Genomic DNA, 24,469 nt, shown 5'->3' with positions numbered 1-24,469 from the left:
CCTGAAACTACTTCAAAACAATGTAATATCAGGCTGTTAAGAAGGTGCTACTGTCTTAATAGTTCCTACCACCACCAGATAAAGAAACAGATCTTAAGATGCTTAAAGAAAACTTTGTTTGATAGCATTCTGTCTGGAAAGGAATCACTTATCAACAGCTGTGGCTGTAAAATCTACACTTTTTATTGTTTTGCCTTTATGGTACCCAATTCTCTATTGTTTATCTGAAAGATTTCTGTCTTGTTCTTTCATTGTTTCTGTCTGTTGCATAACTAAGTGTGCTCTATTTAAATCAATTGAGGTGGTGGGATATGATTGGCTAAAGAACTGTTTCGTAATGGGCTAGGATTGGTGTTTTGTAGAACTTTTATTTATAATAATTGGTTAAGGTACAGCTAAGCAGGACCCAAGTTTTAACTATATAAACTGAGGTCCAAAAGAAAGTTCTTTGGAACCTAACTCCAGGACACAGCCCAAGAAGATCAGAGCTGCCAGACCTACACACCTGCCAACCACACTGGGCAGAAGCTGGAGTCTCCAGATGAACTAATCCTGTTGGCCACCAGGAGGTTTGTCTGCCTTATTGGGAGTGGTGAGCATTGTATGCTTAGTGTGTGTATTCTGTTTTGGTAATTGTTAATAAATAGAGAATAAGGAGATTACTGCATAAGGCTCCTTCACTGTTAAAAGATCCTGCAAACCCACAGAGAACTATACCTGGAGCCCTACACATTGGGAAAGGGCGCGTACTTCAATTAACCAGATCACACCCAGAGCCCTACGCTCTGGGAATGGGTGACCTTGAGCTCTAGAGTGTGAACTGGGTAAAGGTAGGTGCCTTTCCCCTGGAGCCTTACGGATTGTGAAAGGGTGGGTGTGCCTTAACCAGGTTATGCCTTGAGCCCTACGGATTGGGGTAAAGGTGGGGTGTCCTATTGTGTGGGTAACACCTGTACCACTGTACTTCTGGTGCACGGAATGCATCACAAGCACACACATCACCCCCATACCACTGTACTTCTGGGATACTCAATTTATTACAGCCATGCACACCAACCCCATACAGTTGACTTCTGGGAGACCCAAAGCACCACAGGCATGTACACCACGCCTGTATCACAGTACTTCTGGGACACCATATGCATCACAGCTACACATACCACTGTTGCACCACTGTACTTGTGGAACACCCAATGCATCAGAGCCATGCACACCACTCCCATTCCGCTGTACTTCTGGAACACCCAATGCATGACAGCCACACACACCAACTTGTACAAATGTACTTCTGAGGCACCCAATGCATCACACTCATGCACACCACCCCCATACCACTGTACTTCTGCAACACCCAATGCATCACAGCCATGCACACCACCCCATACCACTGTTCTTCTGGGACAACCCATTCATCACCACACATACCATGCCTGTACCACTGTACTTCTGGGATATCCACTTCATCACAGCCATGCACACCGCCCACTTAGCACTGTAATACTGGGACATCAAATGCATCACAGCCTCACACACGAATCCTGTACAACTATGCTTCTGAGGCAACCAATGCTTCACAGCCACACACACCACCTCTGTACCAGTGTACATTTGGGACACCCAATGCATCATAGCCACGCACACCACCCCCGTAGTACTGTACTTTTGCGATACACAATGCTTCACAGCCACGCACACCACCTTTGTACCTCTGCACTTTTGGGATACCTAATGCATCACAACCACCCATACCACTCCTATATCACTGTACTTCTGGGACACCCAGTGCATCACAGGCACTCACATCACCCTGTAGCACTGTACTTCTTGAATATCAAATGCATCACCGCCACATACATTGCTGTAGTTCTGAGGCATCCCACACACAATGTATCTGATATATGCAGACTGAATTCCTGCCCCCATCGTGCAGAGATACCCAATGAAAGAGGTGCCTCTTGATCCCTGCATTGTGTGGAGTGGGGAGAGCTGTAACAAACGAGCTAATGGAAATATGGAGTCCATATGGGTAAAGAGGTATGAGTTTAAATTTGTAATGAAATATAGGTCTATGTTATTTTACAGTGTATTATTGCTCACTGGTCGTATTTGTTTATTTGTGAAGCCAGTGCTAATAAATGTGCAAGGGGTAAATTCTCACTCATCGATGGGTGTGTGCATGCAACTTAAAACCCAGCGGCTAGGACCACAGGCTGCTCTCACCTCGGCCCACCCCAGGCAATAGACTCATAGACTCTAAGGTCAGAAGGGATCAATATCATCATCTAGTCTCAGCTCCTGGCACAATGCAGGCCACAGAAGCTCACCCACCCACTCCGATCATAGACCCCTGACCTATAGCAGCCCTGTGGCTGTGCCAAGTCACCTCTGCCCCATTTTACCTGAGTTTCTCCAGAGTCCAGTAATGGGTTGCTCCATTCTTCTGGTCCTGCACCTCCACAGCCACAATGGTGCGTGGGAAGGGCCGTTTCTCCCGGTCTTTGGCAGCATCGGGAGGCAAAAGGTCAGGAGGCAGAGGAGAGTACAGAGTGTCGGTGAGGAGGACAAACTGGAACTGAACCTGGGAATGGACAGAGGGCTGTCTGTCAGCATGTGCATGAAAGGCTCCTGGTAATTGGGGCTCTCCAGCCAGGGCCTTTGGACTGTTGGCAGCCACTCTGTGTAACTCCTGAAATGCATCAACTGTTGACACAATGGGCCACCCCTGACCTCGGGGTAAGTGGATGTCAGTGACTTCCATGGACTTAAACGTGCTTACGCCAGGTGTGAATCTGGCCCATTGCTGCTCGTAGAACCTGTAATAAGGCTCATCTAGGAAGACGTTTTCTGGTCCTTGAGAGCCCAAGTCCTTGATCTCATTTACAGTTTTGCCATCGTAGTGGCACATGCAAGCTGGTGATGCTCTACTGAAGCAGAGGGCTGCAGTTTCTGTCCCATCTGCTCGTTGTTTAGGCACAAACCCTTTTCTGTTTGGTAATTACCTGGAATTGCTCATGCTTAGCTCTGCATCCAGCAAACAGGGGAATGTGGAGGCACTCAATGTCCTCCAAAAAATGGAAAGAACACCCAATGCCATAACTCAGGGGAAAGACCCAGGAGAGCCTGAGTGTGGCAGAGGGTGCTTACTTTCTTCTTCAGTTCCACGCTAATGGCATTGGCCTCCTTTAGGAAAATTGCATTGCCCCACAGCAGGTCCCGGAGTGAGGTGAATTGGTACCACTTCCACTTCCTGAAGGCCCAGAGGGCGAGCTCAAACTCCCGCTCAGTCCACTGCACTGTGGGGACAAAGAGACAAGGTCACTTTCGTCAAAGGATGCCCCCTACACTCCTGTGCATACTACCACTAACACCGCCCAGCTTCCATTCCAGCCAGTCGAGGAGAGGCTTTCATTGATTCCAAGGCCAGGTGGGACCACTGTGATCATCCAATGTGACCCGCGGCACAGCACAGGCCAGAGAACGGCCCCAGATAATTCCTAGAGCAGAGCTTTAAGAAAAACAGCCTTTCTGGATTTAAACATGGTCAGTGATGGAGAATCCCTTGCTAAATTGTTCCAATGGATAATCCCTCTCACTGTTGAAAAATGATGTTTTATTTCCAACCTGAATCTGTCTAGTTTCAATCTCCGGTCACAGGATTGTGTTCAAACTTTGTCTGTTAGATTGAAGAGTCCATTATCCTGTATTTGTTCCCCATGTAGGCACTTACAGGCTGTGATCAAGTCACCCCTTAACTTCTCTTTGTTAAGTGAAATAGACTGAGCGCTTTGAGTCTATCATTATAAGGCAGGTTTTCTAATCCTTTAATCATTCTTGTGGCTCTTCTCGTAACCCTCTTCAATTTAGCAAAATTCTTCTTGAACTCTAGATACCAGCAGTGGTCACAATATTCCAGCAGCAGTCGCACCAGTGCCAAAGGCAAAGGTAAAATAACCTCACAACTCTTACTAACGGTTTCCCTGTTTATACATCCCAAGATCGCATGAGCTCTTTTGGCCACAGCGTCACCCTGGGAGCTCAGGTTCAGCTGATTATCCACCATGATCCCCACATCCTTTTTAGAGTCCCTGCTTCCCAGGATAGACCCCCCATCCTGTAAGTGTGACCGACTTTCCTCACTCCTAGATGTGCACAGTTACATGTAGCTGTATTAAAACACACATTTGCTTGTGCCCTGTTTACCAAGCAATCCAGATCATTCTGAATCAGCGACCTGTCCTCTTCATTATTTGCCACCCCCCCAGTTTTTGTGTCATCTGCAAACTTTCTCAGTGATGATTTTATGTTTTCTCCCAGGTCATTGATAAAGGTGAGCTGCTCTAGCACAGAAGCACATGAGGAAATACAGTTTGCTCTTCTTGCCCTAATAACTGTTCCCCACACAAGCCAGGAGGGTGCCCAGTGCAAGGTCCAACAGAAATACCCCAGATACACAGGTAGGGCAACTTCCCCCGTAAGCCAAAGCTAATTCCACTCTGTCTGTCAGCAGTCAAGGTAAATGAGGGATGGGAAGGGTTACTATTTGTATGAAACAACAAATACCAGTTCCCAAACACAGCTAGAGGCTGAGAGAATAATTGATTACAATAACAGCACTGGTGTTTTTAAATTGTAAAGGCCTTACTCTCATTTACACTAAGACCCTTTGATGGCCTTAAAGTGGAGTAGTGTCATTTATATCAACTTTAATGCCCCTCTTCAGTACCACTGGGGGGGATAAAGAGGCCTGGGTGTAAATGAGAATCAGGTGTTATGCTGATATCCTTTCTCCGTTCCAGAAATGTGACTTTCCCATCTGCCTTCCTTTAAAACAAAACAACGCACACTTTACCAGAGAATGATTGATTCATTTTCCATAAATGAATTAAATTAAATTGATTAATTTTCAATAAATGGATTCCCCACTTATTTCATGCCAGTCATTCAACTACAGAAATTTTGCAATCAGACCTCATGTTATTTCTTCATCTCTATGCCTTATCCATTTGTACATTGCTTCTTGCTAGCCACAAATCCAGAAGCAGTCTGCAGTACCAACATGAACTTCAGGAGTATGGAGAATGGGGTGTGCTGGGTGCAGTGTGAATATCTGCTCTAACCATTATACCCGTGCTGTTTAAATTAGAGTTGCAATATCCTAAGCAGGTTCTGAACATGCTGGCAAATGAGCAAAGCTCCAGCCCTGAATTCAGACAAGACTGATTTAACAAGCAACAATCTTGCCTCCCTGACTCTCTCATCCCCCTTGTGACCATACCCCACTGTGATACCGCAGCTTCACACATCTACAATTATTTGGTAAGAGAGAGCTTCTTGTCAATGCATTGGAATAGTCTTCCAGACTTTCACCTTCACAGACCAGAGCCCCATGGCCTGGGCCATCAAACATATCATCATGAAGTGTTATTGGCAAACCAAACTGGAAAAGGCTCCTTCCCTCTCTCAATTTATTTCAGTCTCTCTCTGCTTTCACTGAACTCTTACCTTCATCTTCAGGCTCTTCCTCTTCCTCATTGGCCTCAGGATAAAACCTGGAGTCCATCTGCTTCTGTAAAGCCTCCAGTTTACTTTCATAGTCCTGAGGGAAGGGGGGGAAATAAGGAAATAACCCACAACAATTGTCTTCCTGGTTTTGACCACCCTCTCCCTGTACCAGGTCTCCCGCAATCCCCTAAAACTGACAAATGGCTCCACTCCCTGTAGAAAGCCAGCCTTCCCCCAGCTGTGTTCACCGGTCTAAAAGGCCCCCCGAGATGTGGAGACGCATGGTACTTCCACCCTACGTAGCCTCTTCAAAAGATGCCAATCCACCCTACCCATGTTTAGAGACTCAGTTTCGGTCTTTGCCTTGACAGTGACTAGTGATGCTCTGGGGAGCCAGGAAAGAAGCAGAATGTGCATGCCACCTACCAGCCTCTGCTGCTCAAGAAGGTAGTTGGCCTCTTCTCTCTCCTTCCGGTATTGGTCTTCCAGTTCTTGAAGCCTGGAAAGAATTAGGAAGGTCAGGATGACAGACCTGAACAGACCCACAGTTACTGACACCCCACTTCCTTCCCTTCTGCTCTACTTCTCCACATTCCCCTCACCTCCTCTGCCTCCTCACCTCTGCTCCATCTCCTGCTTCATGTCAATGCCTTGTTTTTCCAGCAGCTCTCGCTGCGCGAAGGCCCAGTCCACTGGCTCCGCGGGGGTCTCAGCGCAGGGAGTCCGCTCCCGCTCCTGGCGAGCCTGCTCAGGGTGGTTGAATCGGAATACGTGGCTCTTCCCCATGATGATGCGGTTTCCTGTGGAGAGGGCAGTTCAAAATTAACCAGTGAGGTCTCCGGCACATGCAGGAGCCCCAACTAAATGGCAAGGGCTGCAGAGCAGGATTTCCATCAACAAGGTTTCATGTGTCACACAGCTTACGACCCCATTCAAGAGAGCACTTGAGCACATGCTTTACTTTGAGCATGCGTCGCCCCATTGACTATCCCCCATCATCACTGCACTGATGCCACTAAAGCCACCGCCTCTCCAGCAGTGTGAGCTGGGCACGTTTCTATAAAGGAATCAGTGTGGGCCAGGATTAAAGCAGCGTTTGTCAGTGCGGCGTCAAACACGCGCTGGGTCCCTCTCCAGTCACCCCCACTAAAGCAGGACCTACCGGATCGCAGGACACTGGGTTCCGTCACTTTTTTGCCATTGACGTAGGTGTCAGCGCCTTCACAAGGTTCTAATGTCACCACTACTGCGGGAAAGGCATAGAAGAGAGAGAGACAGGAAGAGAGGAATAAACCACGGTGAGAACTGACAGCAGAGGCCTGTATGGCTGCTGGTCTCCTGATTGCACTGGAACCATTGGGGCAGGCCCCGATGGGCTACAACAGGCAGGGAGGGCTCTTGATGCGGACACACAGCTCCAGAGGTGGAGCCATGCCCAGGCACACACAACGTCAGATTTCAGAAGTGCCTGTGGAATTTAGGAGCATGTCTCGCTGAAAGTCAATGGGTGCTTTTCAAGCTCTCCCCCTGTATCTATATTTTAGTTCCAAATGTCAGGTTACTTTCCGTACGTTCTTCCCACAGGGAGGTCTATACCACCTTCTCACTCCCATCATTTCACTGGCATTTGATGATTTGTCTCTTCCACATCAAAGTCCAGCCTGGATCTGCAGACTGCAAACTACTTGCCAATCCAACCTTGAGCATTAATTCCTGAGAGCCAGAACATGCCCCGCTCACTCCTGCTGAGCAGAGCAAAGCACTATGCAGCATGGGGAAGAGGGACGGCATGTGAGGTTGAGTAAGCAGAGGGAGCAGGGGATCCCTGGGGATTGTGTGATGTGTAATTTGTTCCCTGGTTACCTGGTGAGAAATACCTGCAAGCTTAACGGTATGTTGCGTACTGCCCCCTTCTGGCCTCTTTGGCAAACCAGGTTGCACGGAGCTTCCTGGACAGGGTAAAAGGGGTTGGGATGCTCCCGCCTTTACAGAGCCATTGTGATTGTATGCCGGTGGGTTGCCCACTCCATCGCTGATGCAGGCACTGGGATGGGCAGGAAAGCAGCCTCTGTCCCTAAACCTGCAGCAACTCCACAGGACACTGCCACCACACTCACATGTTGTTGTTGAGTCAGCCAAGCCACTGCTCTTCTTGGTTGCATCCGTTTTATGTAACCACCTTCCACGCACAGCACTGAGGCTACTCCCACCAGTAACCTGAACCCTGCTGCCTGCCTGTCACCTCTGCCCTTGAGAGAGCCCATTTGGTATGGCGAGCTAAGGATTCTGCCTGCCACATCCTAAGGGCACTGGTTAGCTGAACTAGAACCGCGCTGACTGGGCACAGGTAAGTGATCTTGCCTGAGCCAGCTACAGTGCAGAGGGAGCCACAGTGCAAATCTCCAACCTCACTCTTACTCACCCAACACAGCTCCTGACCTGAAGCAGCCCCCACCTCTTCCAGTCCTGACCCCCTGGGCCAGACCCCCAACGCTGACAAAACAGAGCAGAGCCCTGACCTGCATTTTCATTTCAACCAATGGGTTTGAAGTATGCAAATAACTGGAGAGAGGAAGGACTGACTGTGCTGCCTCTGATGTGACAACGCTCCTCTGCCTGACGCACCAGATGGGCCCAGCGTGGAAATCAGGTGCTTCCCATTTCAGCACAGACAGACACACAGCAAGTGTCAAGCCTCCCGCTGCCTAGCTAGTGAAGTCTACCAGTGATAGTAGGGTTTGGACCATGCTGCCATCCAAACTACAGAGCATGTTCTCATAGACTGTGCGCAGGCAGATTGGACAAGGAAATGATTAAAAAAGGAACCAGAGCCTTTCCACAAATCACCCCAAAGAGAGATTTCCCTCCCGTTTCCTGTGAGCAGCCAAGTTTGCTGTTCATTCTCCACAGGAGGGGTGGCCTCAGCACAATAGACAATGCAGAATGTCTCTGGCAAGGGAATCATTCTCCATGGCTTGCTCTTTTCTTTCACAGCCATCTTCTCTGCTTCCTAATTTGCCTTACAAAATAGCCTCTGTCTATTTGCATATCACCCACAATGCCCTGGAGACGCTTCCCTTCGCCTCTCTCAGTGGTATTGGAATGGAAGACAATAGTGCCCCGCCAACGCTCTAGACGGCTAGCTGGCTTTCCAGGGGTGTGACGTTCCTTTTGACTGGGAAGCTGGCACAGCACAGAGATTGGTCTGACTGGGCTTCAACAAGTGCCAGGAAGGAAATGGGAATGACAGGACCAGGGAGACAGATGGAGATGTCACACCACGTCCTGTGAAGGCTGCATTCCCACGCAGACCACCTTGACAAGCAGGTAGAGAGGGGGCACCCTCATTCATGCCTCTTGACAGGCATCTGTGCCCCACGCCTCATGGATGTAACCAGGAGCTGGAGTGCCCTGGCTGCGAACACTGAGAAGGTGCTGCAGGCAGGCCTGTGCTGTGACTGAACTGGAGAGAAAACACACAGAGCGCGGATGTGTGAGGCTCTCTATATGAGGATACCTTCGCCGCCGGCCTTGGTGTTGCTGCGGAAAATGCAGTGCTCTTCCTTAATGAAGTGTCCACTCAGCACGATGTCCTGCCTCCTCTCTGCATCCTCTCGACCGACCCTGCGAGCAGACACAGACGTAGGGCATGTCTACACTACAAAGCTGTGTTAACATAAGGCAGCTTATGTGGACCTATCTATGTCAGTGTCCACACTACAGTGTTCCTCCCACTGCTGTAATTCACCCACTCCACCGCCCTAGTAAATCCACCTCAACATGAGGCATAAGGCTTAGGCCAACCTAGTTTAAGTGACACAGTATAGACATACATAGACACTGCATTACTTGCTTTGCCTCACCTGTTGACTATCAACCAGAGCTGTGAAATTGACAAGAATGTCAGTTTCACCACTGGTAGGCCCCTGTTTTGAAATTGAGCAGGGATGGTGTTGTTCTAGCTGTGAGTCCCAGCAGTGCTGAGAGCCCGGGCACAGAGCTCCCAGCTGGAGCCCAGCAGCTGCCGCCCAGGCTCTCAGCTCCCTGCTCCACATGGAGCTCCCTCTTAAGTCGGTGCAAGCGCTCCTGGTGCGGATACACACCATTGACAGAAGGAGGGCAGAATGGACATGAAGCACCGCAGTGATTACCGTGGAACACATGACTTTTTGCATGCCGATATTCACCTGTTAAAGCATCCCTCCCAGGTGGTGGAATTAGAATCTGCTTCTGCTCTCTTCCCTGGCTCCATATCAAAGATGTGCATGTGCAGACTGCTTGCCCGAGGCCTGCTTCCCCCTTCCCAGTGCACCTGGGTATTGTAGGGGCAGGGCTTCTGCAAAAGGGAGCCCTCACCCATCCCCAGGATGAGGTGGGTGGGTAGGATATTCTTCCACAAGGACAGCACTTCCCATCTACCCTTCCCTGAGCAGCACATTAAATCCATGGGAACACATCAATCAGATTTCCCTTTAGTTCCCTTCTCTGGGAAGGCCAGCCTGGCCCAGGGATCAAGCAGAGGGCAGGGCTGCAAATGCTCCATAGTATCATCGCCAATAGCTTGTCTGCTGAGTTCAATAGCAACAGAGCAGCTATTCCTACTCCAGCAGGAAGTAAGGAGGAGAGGAGAGAGGCTCCCGTGCACTGGGCCTGCCCTGCCCTCAGATCACCAGAGTCAGATCCGTGTTCATTCCAGCAGACACATTGGTGCTACTTGACTCTGCTGCTGTTATGCCCTCACCTGGTGATTCCGTCCTTAATGTAGTATAGAAGGCATTCAGACATCAGCGGGTCCTCATTCAGATTGACCAGGTGAGGCGTCTGGGAGAGAGAGACAGAAAGGGTCAAAGGCATCCTCAGTATCCTCAGTCAGACCCCGAGCCGTGTCCCAAGATAGCCCTGCCCTCGGGGACACAGCCACTGCATGAAGCATCCACTCCTGCCCCAGCATAATTCAGGTAGAGAATATTTTGGGTAGGGATTTTCAAAAGTGGCTAAAGAGAGTCAGGTGACCAACTCCCATTGACAATCACTTGGCTCCTTTGACAGTCCCTGCCTCCCTGAACAGTGCTAATGAAAAATAAAAACTGAAGCAGGAACAGCAGAGCTGGGGCCTGGCTTCTCTGTGCCCTGAATCACACCAGGCCATTTACTTCATGCTGGCTGTCCACTCTCAACAGGCTCAATTCACAGCCACTTTGCACAGGTGCCACGTGGGGGTGGGAGGAATCAGGTCTGTTCAGCACTGCCCTTACTTCTCTAATTGGCTTGGGAAATGTAATGAAATTTGCCCCAGCTATCTAATTCCACATTGCATTTGAGTGAAAGCCAAGAGGGGCATGTGAGCTGAGAGGAATGACTTACTATTCTAACACAAAAGGGCCTAATGCATCCTTCAGCTAGAGCTGAGATTCCTGAACTCACCAGCACATTACAGCAACTTCTCTATTCAATTGCAGCCAGCCAAGTCCTCTAATGGCACAGGTAATGCACCCCCAAATGGCCCAGGAGCTGTTATGCTGCTAGGGTGAAGCAGAGCACTTCCAGGAGCAAGCTCACATTGCTATAATCTTACACCTGACTGAGTTCCTGTGGGAGATCCTCTAAGACCACAACCCACAAACCAGGCTAAACGGTATGCAAAGAGAATCAGAAACTGTCCCTCATGCAGAGCAAACAGTCAACACACACCGAGGAGTGGAATGATTGTTTATTAGAAGACGAAGATCACAGACCACAAACAACTCCAGATTTATAGGATTAGATGATTCCTGAGTTGGGTTCCTAGATCCTCAATCCCTGCCCCACAGGAAGAGAGCCCCCAGATGCACAAGGAGAAAGAATTAGTTACTGAGTCTATGACGGTTGGGAATAGCCAAAATGTCTCCTCTGCATCCTCCACTAAAGCTACTACTAAAGCCTGGTCCCAACAGATGATGATGTCGCTTTATTTCCTCCTCCCTCTCTCCCCCTCTTTGAGCTGGCTTCTTCCATTTCTTCCTCTCATTTAGATCTTCCTGCTTTGCAACCTGTGTTAAACTAACCCTTACAACCTTTGCTTAGCCTTGGTCATCAGGTCTAACTTGGCGAGGATTGCTCAGGCGACTTTCATTAATATATTGTACAAGTGTCTATAGATAAGAATCTCCACAATGGGTGCATAAATGAACCTCCTTGGGCCATAGCTAGGCACCTGAATAAGTGGCTTGATTTTCAAAGTGCTGAGCTCTGATTAACTACCCCAGACTTCAACAGGAGCTGCTGGGTGCTCAGCACTTCGAAAAGCAGGTTTCTTATTTATTCAGGTGCCTAAATATGGAGTGAAGTGCTTTATTACAAGAACCCACTTTTGCATATGGCCTTGCTTTCTCTCCCTACCCAGCTAGTTAAGTATTAATTAGACACCTGTTGCCTTGGTATCTATCTACCTAGGGTACTTATGTGGCCTCTTTATTATAGTATCTGAGCACTTCATCACTGCTAGTGTATTTACCCTCACAACCCCTGGAGGAGGTAGGAAAGTGCAATTATTCTAATTTTATACATGGCAACTGAGACTAAATGACTGACTTGCCCATGGTCACGTAGGCGGGCTGGTGGAGCAGGAAATCAATCCCAGGTTTCCTGCATCCCAGGTTAGTGTCCTAACTCATCCTTCCTCTCTGAGCTCCCACCTCTCCTTCCCCTCATGATCTACAGAACCACCCCACTCCAGCTCTCTAGCCACACCGGGCTGAGCTGATCAGACCGGAGCTGTGTGTCACAGCTTTAGTGCACAGGAAAAGAGAGAGTCCACCACAACTTTAGAAGAAACGTCTTATGCGCCTGCCAGAACTACTGCATGCACAGCCCCCACTCTCCCCCAGACCCTGGCCAGTCAAGTATCCATTTCACACAGCACAGGGGAGGAGGTCGGGGTAGAACGCGATCTCTTCTCCCTGTGGCCAGCTGGCACAGACAAGAAATTGGCATTTGGAGTGGAGGGGTGATTTTCTGCTCATTCAAAGTTTTTACACTCAGCCTGCCAGGATTGAGACCTACACACGCCAAACCCCGAGGAATCCCAGATGGCAAGAGGCAGGCACCTGACAGCTTCAGCCAGCCCAGCACCATGACTGTGCTGCAGCCCATCTCCTCACCTGAGCGGAGCACTAATGCACTTGTTTTAGGGTGTGGCCACGTGCCCATTAGTGCAGAGGCTGAGACTAGGAAACTTGTGACCTCAGTCAAGATTTGCAAGGCAAAGGCATTCCCGCCTCCTCTGCTGAGCCCCTCAGGAAAGCTACTGACCGACTGCATAATGCAGTGACAAGCTACATGCTTTCTGGGTCTCTTTCCTCTCCCTGTGCAGGGTTTTCAAGTCCTTCAAAGCCAAATTGCTTAGCCACCAGGTAGAGAATTCAGACAGGTTTCTACCCTTGGAGTAGCTTCGGGTGTTTAGATACTTAGCCATTCATATCACTCCAACTCCACCCACCAGACCAACCTGCTTGGGGGAATACACCCCCACGCTTTCCAGGAATACAGCCTGGGGCCTAACAGGCAGTGGCTACAAGGGGAAAAAAAAACAACTCGCATACACTACAGCCAGAAAATGGTAATTACAATAATGCAAACAAATTAATGAATGAAGAAAACAAACACATCCACTCCCTGCACCCTACCTGAGGTAGCAGGATCTTCATGTTCTCCCATGTGCCGTGTTATTATGATGCATAAAGGCTCATTGACCAGTCAGATCACTGGTCTGTCTAACCCTCCCTAGCCCTATCGTTTTGCACACAGAGCTTGCCTTATTGGGCAGGGCTAGCTGCTCTAAGATTCTTAAGCTAGATTCCTTTATAGCAAGAGAGACAAGAGGCCTGCTGAGTGAGAGCCACCAACAGGCCTGGATCCTATCCATACATGTGCATAACTTTACACATGGGCAGAGAGTTACATGTGTGCAGCAATGTGTGCAGGACAGGGTCGCCAACTGCACTGCCGACAGCTATTTGATATGGACGATTGCTGTAATAAGCATTTATAAAACAACAATAATAACGTATGATACATAGCATCCAACAATAGCTCTTTAGTGTGCAAGCTATTGGGGGCAGGGACTGGGTTTTCCTAGAATGCCTGGCACACTCTGGGACACTTCTACAGCATTAATAATAATTCAGCATCTTAAATCCGGGATTAAGGCAAACTAGACATTTATCCTTAGCCAAAGAATCCCTGGATTGTACAGCAACCTGGTGTGACAGGCAGGAAATCAGGGGCTACTTCACTTATACTAAAAAATTGAGGTTTTTAATAAGTTGCATCTAAAAAGCAATCATACAATCACACCAGGAGCCCAGGGTTACTTTATTTTGACAGCAAATTCTCCATCTGGAGAGGTGTAGCAAGCAGTTTGAGATCAGGAAGGGAAAATTAGCTGGACGTTTCTACTAAAACAATCAGCAGTGAAATAGTGAACAGGGTTGACGTTTAAAGTGTCATATTTATGTTTCAGAGTTAACACCCACTAAGATAGAGGGGGCAGTTCACACCTCTTGGAGCTAATCAGAAATGAGCTGGACTGATAGCAATTTAGCAGGGCGGTATTTTCAAAGCGCTGCATGCTGGGCAGTAGGTATATTTTCAGAAGGGTCTGATCTACCTGGCAGAAGAGATTAAAAGAATCCTACCTACCTTCTTAGGAGAGAACACACCCAGTGTGCCTCCATCTTCCCTCATGGCCACGCCCATTTCTGCCAGCAACGCTTCCCTGAGCAACAGCAAAAGCAAAAGTCCATCAAAACAGCCTGTGTCATTAGTTTTTTGCACCAGAGCAGCACCCAGAGAACCCAGCTGAGATCAGGATCCCACTGTGCTAAGGGCTGCACGGACACATGCCAAGAGACAGTCCCTGCTTCAAAGAGCTCACAGTCCAGTTGGAGTCAAGACGAATCAAGTGCATGGAACAAACCAATGAAGGAGGGTGGATTAGGGTAACCGTGAGAGGAACATGTGGTTACACGGACTAGCTCTGGGCTTTGTTAAATGTTTGTATAGTGCTTAGCAAATCATGACAGTTTGATTAAAACTCAATTGAATCAATAAGGAATAGTAATGATTTCAGTCATTCCATTTTCTTAAACCCTCTAGATTAAGACAGACATGCCATTTATAATATTTAGCTAGTGCCTGCTGCTTGCAGGATCTCAAAGCGCCTGATAAATGTCAATGAAGTAAGACTCAGCTGTGAAGCAAGGTAGTACTATTCTCCCCATGTTACAGATGGGGGAAATCAAGGCAGTGAGAGATGAAGTGACTAGTACGAGGTCATGTCGGAAGCTTGTAGACCAGTGGTTCCCAGCCTGTGGCCTGGAGGCCAAAAGTGGCCTGCAGGGTCTTTCAAAGTGGCCCGCCTCTCCACTCCTGCTGGCTGGAGAAAGGAGCCACTGCCAAGGACTCGGATGGAGTGCGGTGCCACAGGGCTACAAGACCGATGCAGGCTCCTTGCTGCAGCAAAGGGCTGGGAGATCAGCGTTCCCCTCCCCCTGGCTGTTGCAGTGAACATGGCAAAATGCTCCTCCTGGGTCCCTAGGCGCAGGGGTCCCTACTGGAGCCAGAAGGAGCAGCCAGGACCCACCATGCTTGAGGAGGGGCAGGACTCTAAAAATCAGTGCCTTCCGGTTTGGCCTGCTAAGTGCACTACACACTGAAGCACATGGCCTGGCAGTTAAGTCACAGTGGCTAAGTGCAGGCCACCCACTGTGACTTAACTGCCAGGCCATGTGCTTCAGTGTGTAGTGACAGTCACTCATCTACATGAGTGCTTTGTCTGTGAGTGTGTGATATACTGTGAGAAATGTGTAGGTGTAAAATAGTGAATGTAAAAATGAGCACAGTAGCATGAAAAGGTTTGCTTTAAATATGCAGTGATTTGTCGTCCTTAATGGTGTATATGTCAATACATGTTTTATGAGTTGATAGACAAACGATATTTGTAGCCCTCAAGCCAAAAAGGTTGGAAACCACTGTTGTAGACCAATTTGATGCCTTAACAACACGACCATCCACCTCTTCCTGTTGGAGGATTGAACACTGTATTGAAAGTGGGTGTACTGGACTTTCTCTTCTCTTGCTCTCACCTCATTCACTTCTAAAATGCAATTGGCCCCTCATCTCATACTGCCCCTGGAAAAGGGGCTGCAGCCACGTCCAGTGTCGGTGTAGCTGGGTCTCTGCAACGCCCCACGCAGGAGTCATTAGTAGATGAGTGCCGCCGACAATGCTACTGCCATAACTGGGGCATGGTCAGATGGTCTTAGTATCCTGGCTCTTCCTGGCTGCTGGCGCCACTACAACCTGTGCAGGCGGGTGAACTGACCCCAGCAAAGGTGACACAAAGTGACTGGACACTGGGAGTGAATGAGCCTTGCAGCCGTTGCTACGGTACACTCACCTCTCCATGCGGATTGCTTCTGTCCTTCGCAGCTTTTCTTCCCAGGTCTCATTCAGCTCAGCAATGATCTTCTCCGTTTCCTGGCGAGCAGAGTTTAAGAGTTAGTATTTTGTGACTGCCCTCACCTTTGGTACCAGAACTGCAAAAGCTCCTTTAGGCTTTGCTCATGAATCTCGGTTCTACGAAGGTAAGAGGTACAGCGGCATTTCCTAAGTCACCCAGCACACTGACCTTGCAGAATGCACACAAACGAGACAGCTTTGTCTCCTGGCTGCAGCATGGCGATCCCAGTCCCATGCGGGTTTAAATATAAAGCACCCCGCAAGGAAAAGGCAGGGTAAGAGCTTTTTCAACCAATCCTTACACCAACCACAGTATTTGAAGACAACATGTTGGGAAAGCCAATGACCAGCGTGGTCAGGGTCAGGGTTAGGGTTAGGACCAGCACTGGGCAGGACTGGACCCTAACTGCAGCCAGACAGTTCTGCTGGCAAACCAGCATCAGTGATGGCTTCAGTAAAGCCCTACCAACAGCGAGCTTGTTAGTTCCCTGCAACTGCAGGGCCACAAGGGGAAGTACAGCATCTTTCCTCTTATGAGTGCTACTCGAAGCAAAATGGTCTTTTTAGCCTCTCAACAGAGCAGGGAACAAATCAGAACATAAAACCGCAGGCCAAGATTTTCAGAAGTGCTCACTGATTTCGGGTGCCTCCGTTTTAAGTTGCAACACTTGAGAGGGGCTGGAGTTTTGGACAACATTAAGACCCCTCCCTCTGAAAATCCCTGCATTAGAATCTCACTTGTTAAGGCATCCAAAGCTGGGCACTGAAAATCATGGGTTGTTATTGAAACCTTTGGCCTGGAAACTGAGTTTCTGGAGGCTTTCTAAACCTGTGGGGAAAATCCCCAAACCGTCATCTTTGGAGGCCTGGACTCCATGAATGTCCCTGTTAATAAAGTGCCTGCTGGTCTCATTTGATTTCATTGCTTCATAAGAAGCTGGAGGCTGTAGGAGATAATCACTGAGGTCTTCCTGCAGTGCATGCACACGTGATAGATAACAGAGCGTGGGCCATCACAGACACCCGACCTAGGTTCAAATGCCACCACGGGGATATAAAGTGGTTCCACTGCCAAACCACATGTGTTTCATCTTCCCCTGATCTCAGTGCAGCACAATGTGAGTGTTCTCAAGCTCCTACCTTCAGCCTCTCAATGGCCTCTTCGCTGCCCGGAGCAAACATGATGCGTTCGTGGAGGCTGGAGACGGAGGCAGCTCGGCTGGATAAGGCTGACAGGGAGGAGGAAGGGCTCATGCCCACCAAGGCATTGGTCACTGTGGAGAGATTGTCAGGGCGTTGACTCAGTTCTGCCACGCTATCGTTACCATTATTGTTCTCAAAGTCGCTCAGGTCTATGGGGCGGGGAAGGAAACAAAGAAGGGGGGATGGGCATGTGGACAGGAAGAAGGAAAAGGAAGATAGAGAAAAGAAAGCAGTTGGGAGAAAGTGACACGATGCGGTGAGGAGAAAGCTAGACATTATCACACAGAAATACACACAGCATCCTGCGCTGGCTTTGGGGCAGGAAGCACTTACACCATCTCTCTGCCAGAAGAAGCATTCACCCCACAGCCAAAAGAGGCACGCAAAGCATTGCCACACCCTGCTTCATCCAGAGCGAGTCGCATGGTGCATTTACACCGTGTCCACACTACCTACTCTGTCCACTGGCTGGGCGGGCACAGAGCCGGCAGAGGGCAGGGAATCTGATTCAAGACCATCTTGGCTTATGGCTAAAGGGGCAGAAGACACCCAGTTGCCATTTTGTCACCAATGTGGCCTGATGATCGGAAGAGCTTAGGGCACTGGGTGCTGCACTCTTGTGAAAATCTGGCCACAAGCGTCGCCATGGGAACTGCTGGACCTAGATCCAATGAGCTCTTCAGGGCAGGGACCAGCTTCTTCTTCAGTGTTTGTGCAAAGTCTGGCACCAAGGGCTCCTGGACCCTGACTGGGGCTCCTTGGCGCTACCACAATACAAAGACATTATCACAATAATGGGGGCTGCAGAGCACCAGGACAATCTGGCCCTCAGCTCTCTTCACAACCTGACCCACCACTCAACTTTTCCATGTCTGGGCCATTTCATGTCTACATCCCAAGAACATTTAAGTGACTTGTGTTTTGTTCCCTTGAGTGTTAGTCTGAATAAGGGAATCCATGCAGGGATGAGTTGGATCACGCTGGGGGGACTCACCCACTTGCCCTGTGTCTAATGGGGCTGTGTCTGTGAGCAGGAGGCTCTTGGGAGGCAGCAGATGGAGCCTAAGGGAGTGACAGGACCAAAAACAGGTGTGATCGTCACTCAGGGAGGGACTGGAGAAATAGGAGGAAGACCTGGTGCACGTGTGGAGTAAGGTGTAGTAATTGTGTAGCCACAATGGCACAGTGCTAGTGGGGAACCAAAGAGCTGCGGACATCGGGGAGCGCCATCAACAGGAGAAATGGGGGAGCCAAGGATCAGCAATCACTTGATGTGATTGTGACAAAAGGAAATGACGCATCAGTCTTCTAGACGGCCCACAGATCTGCTGGTCTCCCTCAGCCAAGCAGGAGCCCAGCTATTTCTAAACCAGAGCCAAATGCTCTTTCTTGTGCAAAGGAGGATGAGAAAAGGCCTTAAAAGTCTGAAAATATCCCAGTCCTGCTCCCGTTCTCTGCCTTTGTAAACAGCTCCCTCTTCTCTCCCTGAGATTTCTTCTGCCACTGCCCCCCTTTGTAAAGGTTACATCATCCAACCAGAGAACACAGCCCAGGACCACTCGATGGGAATTCCCCACATCGAGTGCTCATAAGAGAACCGGGGACAGCTGGCAAACAGCCTGTAGGTCGACATACGTCCATATAATTTACCCGTCGCACTATGCTGCATTAACAACAAACAAGTTTTTAGAAATCCTGGCCAGTTCCTGGACACTTTGCAAACAGGAAAAAGACTAGGGCCGACACACAAGCTGTCTAGTGGGGACATTCACATTGCAGCTGCACCATTTGTTCTCAGCACTGGTATGGAAAGGCCACGTTGTGCATCGGGCTGGATACACTTGATCCCCTTTCATTTGTCTGGGGGTGAGTGTGTGGGTGGGGTTAGTGCATACACCCGCCTATGTTTAGCATTTGGTCTGACACTCAGACTTCTAGGGGAGTTCTCCCGGAAGCCTCCAAAATCTCCTCACTTCCGGTGGTGCCACAGCATCAATTGTAATGGCTCCAGGCTCCCGAGCCAGGAGAGTGATCGGGGGAACAGAAGGGGAGGGATGGGCCTGGCCAGGCAGGCTGTAAGGAAGGACCTAGCGTGGAACAAGCAGGGAAGGAACTCCTGTGCTGACAGTTTCAGGTGGACTGGACACCAGCAGCCTGGCCAAGCCCCCGAGGAACAGGCCAGGCTGAAGGCCAGCTGAAAGCAGAGCCGGCCCTTTCCAGGCCTTGCTGTAGGCAGGTCTGGGGTTAGCAGTAGCTGGATGGGGTGTGGGAATTGTTCCTCGGAGCTGTCAGGGGCTCATTTTCAGAGATGCTGAGTTTGACTCCAGCGGAGGTTGGAGGTGCTCGCCATCTCCGCGAACCAGGCCCGGAGCAATGGACCTGGCTTGCCAAGCTGGCTGTGGTGGGCTCTCTGCAGAGTCGTTGTCTGCAAGCCTGCTGAGGCTGCTGGGCTTGGCTCTGCATGCCCAGAGCTGGCGCTCCTGGCAACATCGGCCCTGCCGGTGACCGTTCGCCGCCAGCCAGTTCCCTCTCCATTAACACCCCACCCGCCTCCTGGCCTGCTAGGAGTGATTCAGCTACACAGGGCGGCTTGGGGCTTTTGCTGCACCCTCGCCTCTGTTCTCCCCATCACCTGCCCGGCCTCAACTTCCTGGTGTGCCAGGGGCAGGATGTAGCCACAACCCTGCTCCAATCAGTCACCCCTTGTGGGCTAGGCTGGGCTGGGAGGTGCTGGCCAGGCCTTATGCCCTTGCCTGCCACAAGCAAAGCCTGGCAGTCATGGGGTGGGTGTGTATGCCTCCGAGGAGGACTCTGTGAGGGACAAGGGGCAGCAGCGCACTGTCAGCCAGGCCGGGAGGGGCCTGGAAAACAACACTTTGGGGGCCCACATTTTGCTGACGTTTCCTCATTTTTTTGCCCAGGATTCTCACGGCTCCCTTCACTCAGTACTATGGCAAATCAGCAGCATGCTGGCACTCACACATCTCAGGGAGGAGGCATAGAGACACGGGTGGCTTACAAAGAAGGCCACCACCCTAGGGCGTACGTTAGTAACCCTCCGCAGTATGCAGCTGCAGGGCTCCAACTTCCATGTCTCTGCCCTGCCCAACAGGCAGCTCTATTCTGGCTAGAGGCTTCCCAGCCAAATTCTCTTCTCTGCTTCACAGCTGGGGAAATCCAGAGCCCACGCAGCCTCCTCCACATCACAGCCCCCCTCTCCTCCCTAGGTGCTGGCTGCCCTCCCCCTTGCAGAGAGATCTGCTTCTCCACCCCAGCTGAGTCCCACACACAATCCCTGTCCCAGGCATTCTCCTGACCACACCATGTCGGACGTCTTTCCCAGCCACAGCCCTCTGAAAACACATGAGAATGGGCAGAGTGGATCAGCAAAGAGATCCATCTAGCCCGGTATCCTGGCTCTGACACTGGCCAGCACCAGACGCAACAGAGCTTCCACTCTTGTATTCGACTCGCCATAGAGCTATGTGGATGTACACCAGCTAGGGGGCCAGCCTGACATCTCTCCCTCTTTCATCTCTGCCCCACTGTCTGTCTCAGTCACTCACTGCTCTGGCAACACGCTCGGAGAGACGATGGAGCCACCAGTCCCTTGCAGCCAGGAACCCAGGCCAAACTGAGCCAGCCCAGGCAGATGAGTGAAATACTCAAACCACACGTCCAACCCTGGGCTGTGTGCCCATCTCCAGGAAGTGAGAAAGGCTCTGAAGGGTGGGGGGGAGTCGCTGCTCTCCCTCCCTCTCTATAATACAGCTCATTATTGCTTTCAAGCTTGCTCCTTTCCTCCTCAGTTGTGTCAGACGTTCTCTGGCAAACATCCCATCCCCCGCCTCACATTCTAACGCACTCTGTGTGCGTGCAGGGTCAAGGACAGAACAGTGCCTCGTAGAACCACCAGTCCATGCCAGCTGAGACCAAAAATCCACCCCGGCTTCTCAGAGGAAAGGAAGGCTGACTCAGAAGTCTTTAAAGAGCTCCTGTTCAGGCATTTGCTCATTCTGAACAAGTCAATGGGTTGAAGTTACTCTACCTGCACTAGGCTCCCTTCAGCTGCTCGTTCGCCTGGGACCATAGCAGGGAAATCGTGGGCTCAGTTTCTCTGCCAAACTGACATAGATTCTAGCTGTGCCAGGGATATCAGCTGGACCGGTCACAGCTGTTTCACAAACCAGGCCCAGACTGCAGGGCCTCCCAGCATGCCAGTGAAAGCCAGAACACTTTTTCAAGTCCAGGAGCAAATGAACTAGTTCAGTAGCTCTGCTGGTCCCAGTACAACCAGCAGCAGGATCAGTGCTGGGTCACTGGAACACTTGTGCTATTCTCATGGCATCTTTTTATCTCAGTAGTGGGAAGCAGATAACTTAGTGCCTCTGGTTAGGATCGTAGCCAGCAGAACCAGTACTGGAATCAGTACTAGTCCCAGTCCCAGCAGAAGCAGCAGCAGTGCAGAAGCAGCAAGGACCATAGTTACAGCATGGAGAAAAGAGTCCTAGGGAGCTCACCTAGCAAACCCATTCTAGCTCACGTGCTTGGGAGGGGAACACAAGGTGGACGAATTCATCAGCTAACCCCTCACCATTCAAAGCCCCAGGCGAGGCAGTGCTGAGAGAAGCTGGCCAGCCTCACTCTGGCTTCCCCAGTTTAGCGCACAGGGCCACAGAGCAGGGCTGGAGGGAGACTGGTGCCTGGCCCCCAGCCCTTGCCACGTGCCTATCCCAGGCAGTGCTGTGGCGGCCCCCTTGCTTGTGGATCTGGGAGAACCATCAAGCATGATAGCCCCACACAGGCCAAGGATGAGCCTTCTAATGAGGAAAGGGAGCTCCCTGTGCAAAGAGGTTACTGTGCCAATGCAGGTAGGGACCCACCAATCCCCAAAGTGGGCTGTGCACCCCTTAGCCGGGGCAGAGTCCTGGCAGCTCCCGGGCTGAGCAGTGGGGCAGGGCACGGCTATGCAGGAGCAGTGGCCACCTTAACAGCTACACAGCACGTGTGTGAGAGCAAGCACTGCTCGGAGGCTACTGGACCCTTTTGCCATGCTGTACTTATGACTGAGCCTAGGAGAAGCAGTGAAGCACACAGAACACCAGCAATGGGAAATACACACATTTAGGTCCTCCTGGAACAGTGTTAGCTAAGAGAAAGAGAGGAGAGGGAGTGGGAAGAAAGACAGAGAAAACAGAAGAAGAATAGGTTCATCTTTACAGGTACAAGAAACAGAGAAGCATGCCTCTCAGGTTGACCCCAGCTGGGGGACATTGCCCTGGGACCAGCACAGGGTGCGCCCCCCAGGCTGACTGGCTTTTGTTGGGAGAGGAGTCTCAGGACTGATAGCACACAGGATGAACCTGTCCTGCGGAGCCACCCTTGGCTGGAAACTAGGATCACGGGCAGCATGATGGTTGGCTGGAGCCCCAGGATCCTGGCAACTGCAAGCATCTCCCTGGGGCTAGCAGAGCACTTTCCCCTCAGGCTGTGGTGGAGACACAGTGGCAGGGAGAGGAACTACATGGAGTGACAGGGCAGGGAATGGAGATGCATTGGTGACGTAATGCTACTGCACAGCACATGGGGATGTGGATGGCTGAGAAACGGCCAGGCCTGTGCTAGCCCAGTGACTGAGAGTTAGAAAGCTCCACCTTGCTTCTCATAAGCAAAGCCCAATCCCAGCCTACAGCCCAGGGAGGTACATACTGTCAATGATGTCTCCAAGACCCTGGGCGTAGAGCAGATCTCTCAGACGAGCCACCTCATCCTTCAGCTCCCTGATCAGCTTGTTGTTAGGGTCCTCATTAATGACAGCGTTGCATCTGATCTGTTTGGCACGGTCAGCATACCTGCAGAAATGGGACACGAGCCCGATCAGCGGACTACCCGAAGCACCCTACTCCGGTCCGCGACAGCAGGTGCGGGCTCAGGCACTGGGCTGCATTCAGGAGACCTGGGGTCTAGTTGCACAGAACAAACAAAGCCTGGCTCCTGGCAGAGCACAGACAGCCAGAGGCTCCCTCTTAGAGCTGGAGCCTTCAGGCCACAAGGCTCCCAGTTCTACTCCTATCTGCAGTCACAGGTGGGGGACACGCAGCAACCCCAGGGAGAGTCGCACAGGCCTGGCCACCGTTTGGCAAGATGCAACTGCCACCCTAGTGTATTCTAGTGCCAAGCTGGGAGGTGGCAATGCAAATGAGTCCAGGCTCTGCAGGGCAGTGGCTGGAGGCAGAGGACAGTACTTTATAATGCTGGGGACCCCATCTGCTACTTTAACATCGACACAGGGCAGTGGCAAGCGATGCCCCATGGTGAGCTCTGGATCAGCAAGGGGCTGGGGGCCAGCAGTGGAATGAAGGAACAGGTGAGAGGAATGTCGAAGACTGTGACTTCAGATGGCTGCCTCCATGCTGGCACACAGGCCTACCTTAAAGTACTGAGGGTCTCATCGTAGTTGATGTCAGCAGGGCTGAGAGCAGCAACCATAGCAGTCCTGGAGTTACCGCCTGCCAGAGAAAACACCCCTTGGCTCCATGAAGAACATCTGTTTCTGGGCCCTCTTTCCCCCCTCCCCCACCCTTCTCCCTGCTTTCCCCTTCCTGCTAGAGTGCTCCCTGTCCTGTCCCCAGAGCACACAGACCAGTATCCCAGCCCCTAGCCCCCAGCCTCCCAGCTCCCAGGGTCTCTCCGAGTCCGGCACAGAAAAATCCAGTGCTCGGAACGAATCTGGAGGTGACCCTGCCTCAGCGAGGGGTCCCTCACAGCAGAACTCTCATGTCTCAGCAGTGGGAAGAGGAGTTAAAGCAAGGAGACTACCAAGTTCAGGAGACAGGGACCTCTGCAGGCCTGTTGCCTGGAAATTCAGTGAGTTAAGGCCAGAATTGGGGCAAACTAAGGGGACCAGAATCCTTCCCTCACCCAGGTTTTCCCGGAGGAGCCAGGTCAGCACGGAGTCTCGGTACGGAATGAAGTCTGTCTTTTTCTTCTTTTTGTTCTGGAGGAAAAGAAAATGGCAGGGAGATCAGGCACCTCGTTCTCTTCAAAGGTAGTGGAATCATAGTCAGTATCAAGCATGGTCCCTTGCTAAGTGACCTCCAAAGGCACACCTCACACAGTCTGCCCTGAGTTTCCCTCTAGCCAGAAGCAACGCACCTATGGCTCAGAATTCCAATAAGTACCAAAATCTGGATGCCGAGCGGATTATCTAAATCTAGCAATTCTGCAAGAAGAGTCTGTCCATGGAGATTTTCTGCTTTGGGAA

General features: G+C 50.7%; 1 protein-coding gene across 1 annotated transcript in view; it reads right to left on the bottom strand.

Annotated features, from left to right (window-relative positions):
* The window catches only part of KIF1A (kinesin family member 1A), a 149,493-nt gene that overhangs the window by 64,151 nt on the left and 60,873 nt on the right, over positions 1-24,469 (bottom strand). Inside the window, exons 11-24 of the mRNA XM_067539025.1 lie at positions 24,127-24,202; positions 23,636-23,714; positions 22,915-23,057; positions 17,143-17,276; positions 15,941-16,020; positions 14,182-14,257; positions 10,244-10,323; positions 9,020-9,126; positions 6,665-6,748; positions 6,122-6,302; positions 5,929-6,001; positions 5,503-5,596; positions 3,145-3,293; positions 2,400-2,578 (exon numbers count right to left, since the gene is read on the bottom strand). Coding sequence (XP_067395126.1) covers positions 2,400-2,578; positions 3,145-3,293; positions 5,503-5,596; positions 5,929-6,001; positions 6,122-6,302; positions 6,665-6,748; positions 9,020-9,126; positions 10,244-10,323; positions 14,182-14,257; positions 15,941-16,020; positions 17,143-17,276; positions 22,915-23,057; positions 23,636-23,714; positions 24,127-24,202 — 1,535 coding nt within the window. The remainder of the gene's footprint in view (positions 1-2,399; positions 2,579-3,144; positions 3,294-5,502; positions 5,597-5,928; positions 6,002-6,121; positions 6,303-6,664; positions 6,749-9,019; positions 9,127-10,243; positions 10,324-14,181; positions 14,258-15,940; positions 16,021-17,142; positions 17,277-22,914; positions 23,058-23,635; positions 23,715-24,126; positions 24,203-24,469) is intronic.

The sequence above is a fragment of the Emydura macquarii genome, unplaced genomic scaffold, assembly GCF_026122565.2.
Source record: "Emydura macquarii macquarii isolate MOO-44397 ecotype Brisbane River unplaced genomic scaffold, CSIRO-AGI_Emac_v2 contig_499, whole genome shotgun sequence".
NCBI classification, from domain to species: Eukaryota; Metazoa; Chordata; order Testudines; family Chelidae; genus Emydura; species Emydura macquarii.
This window is presented reverse-complemented; position numbering and strand designations above follow the sequence as displayed.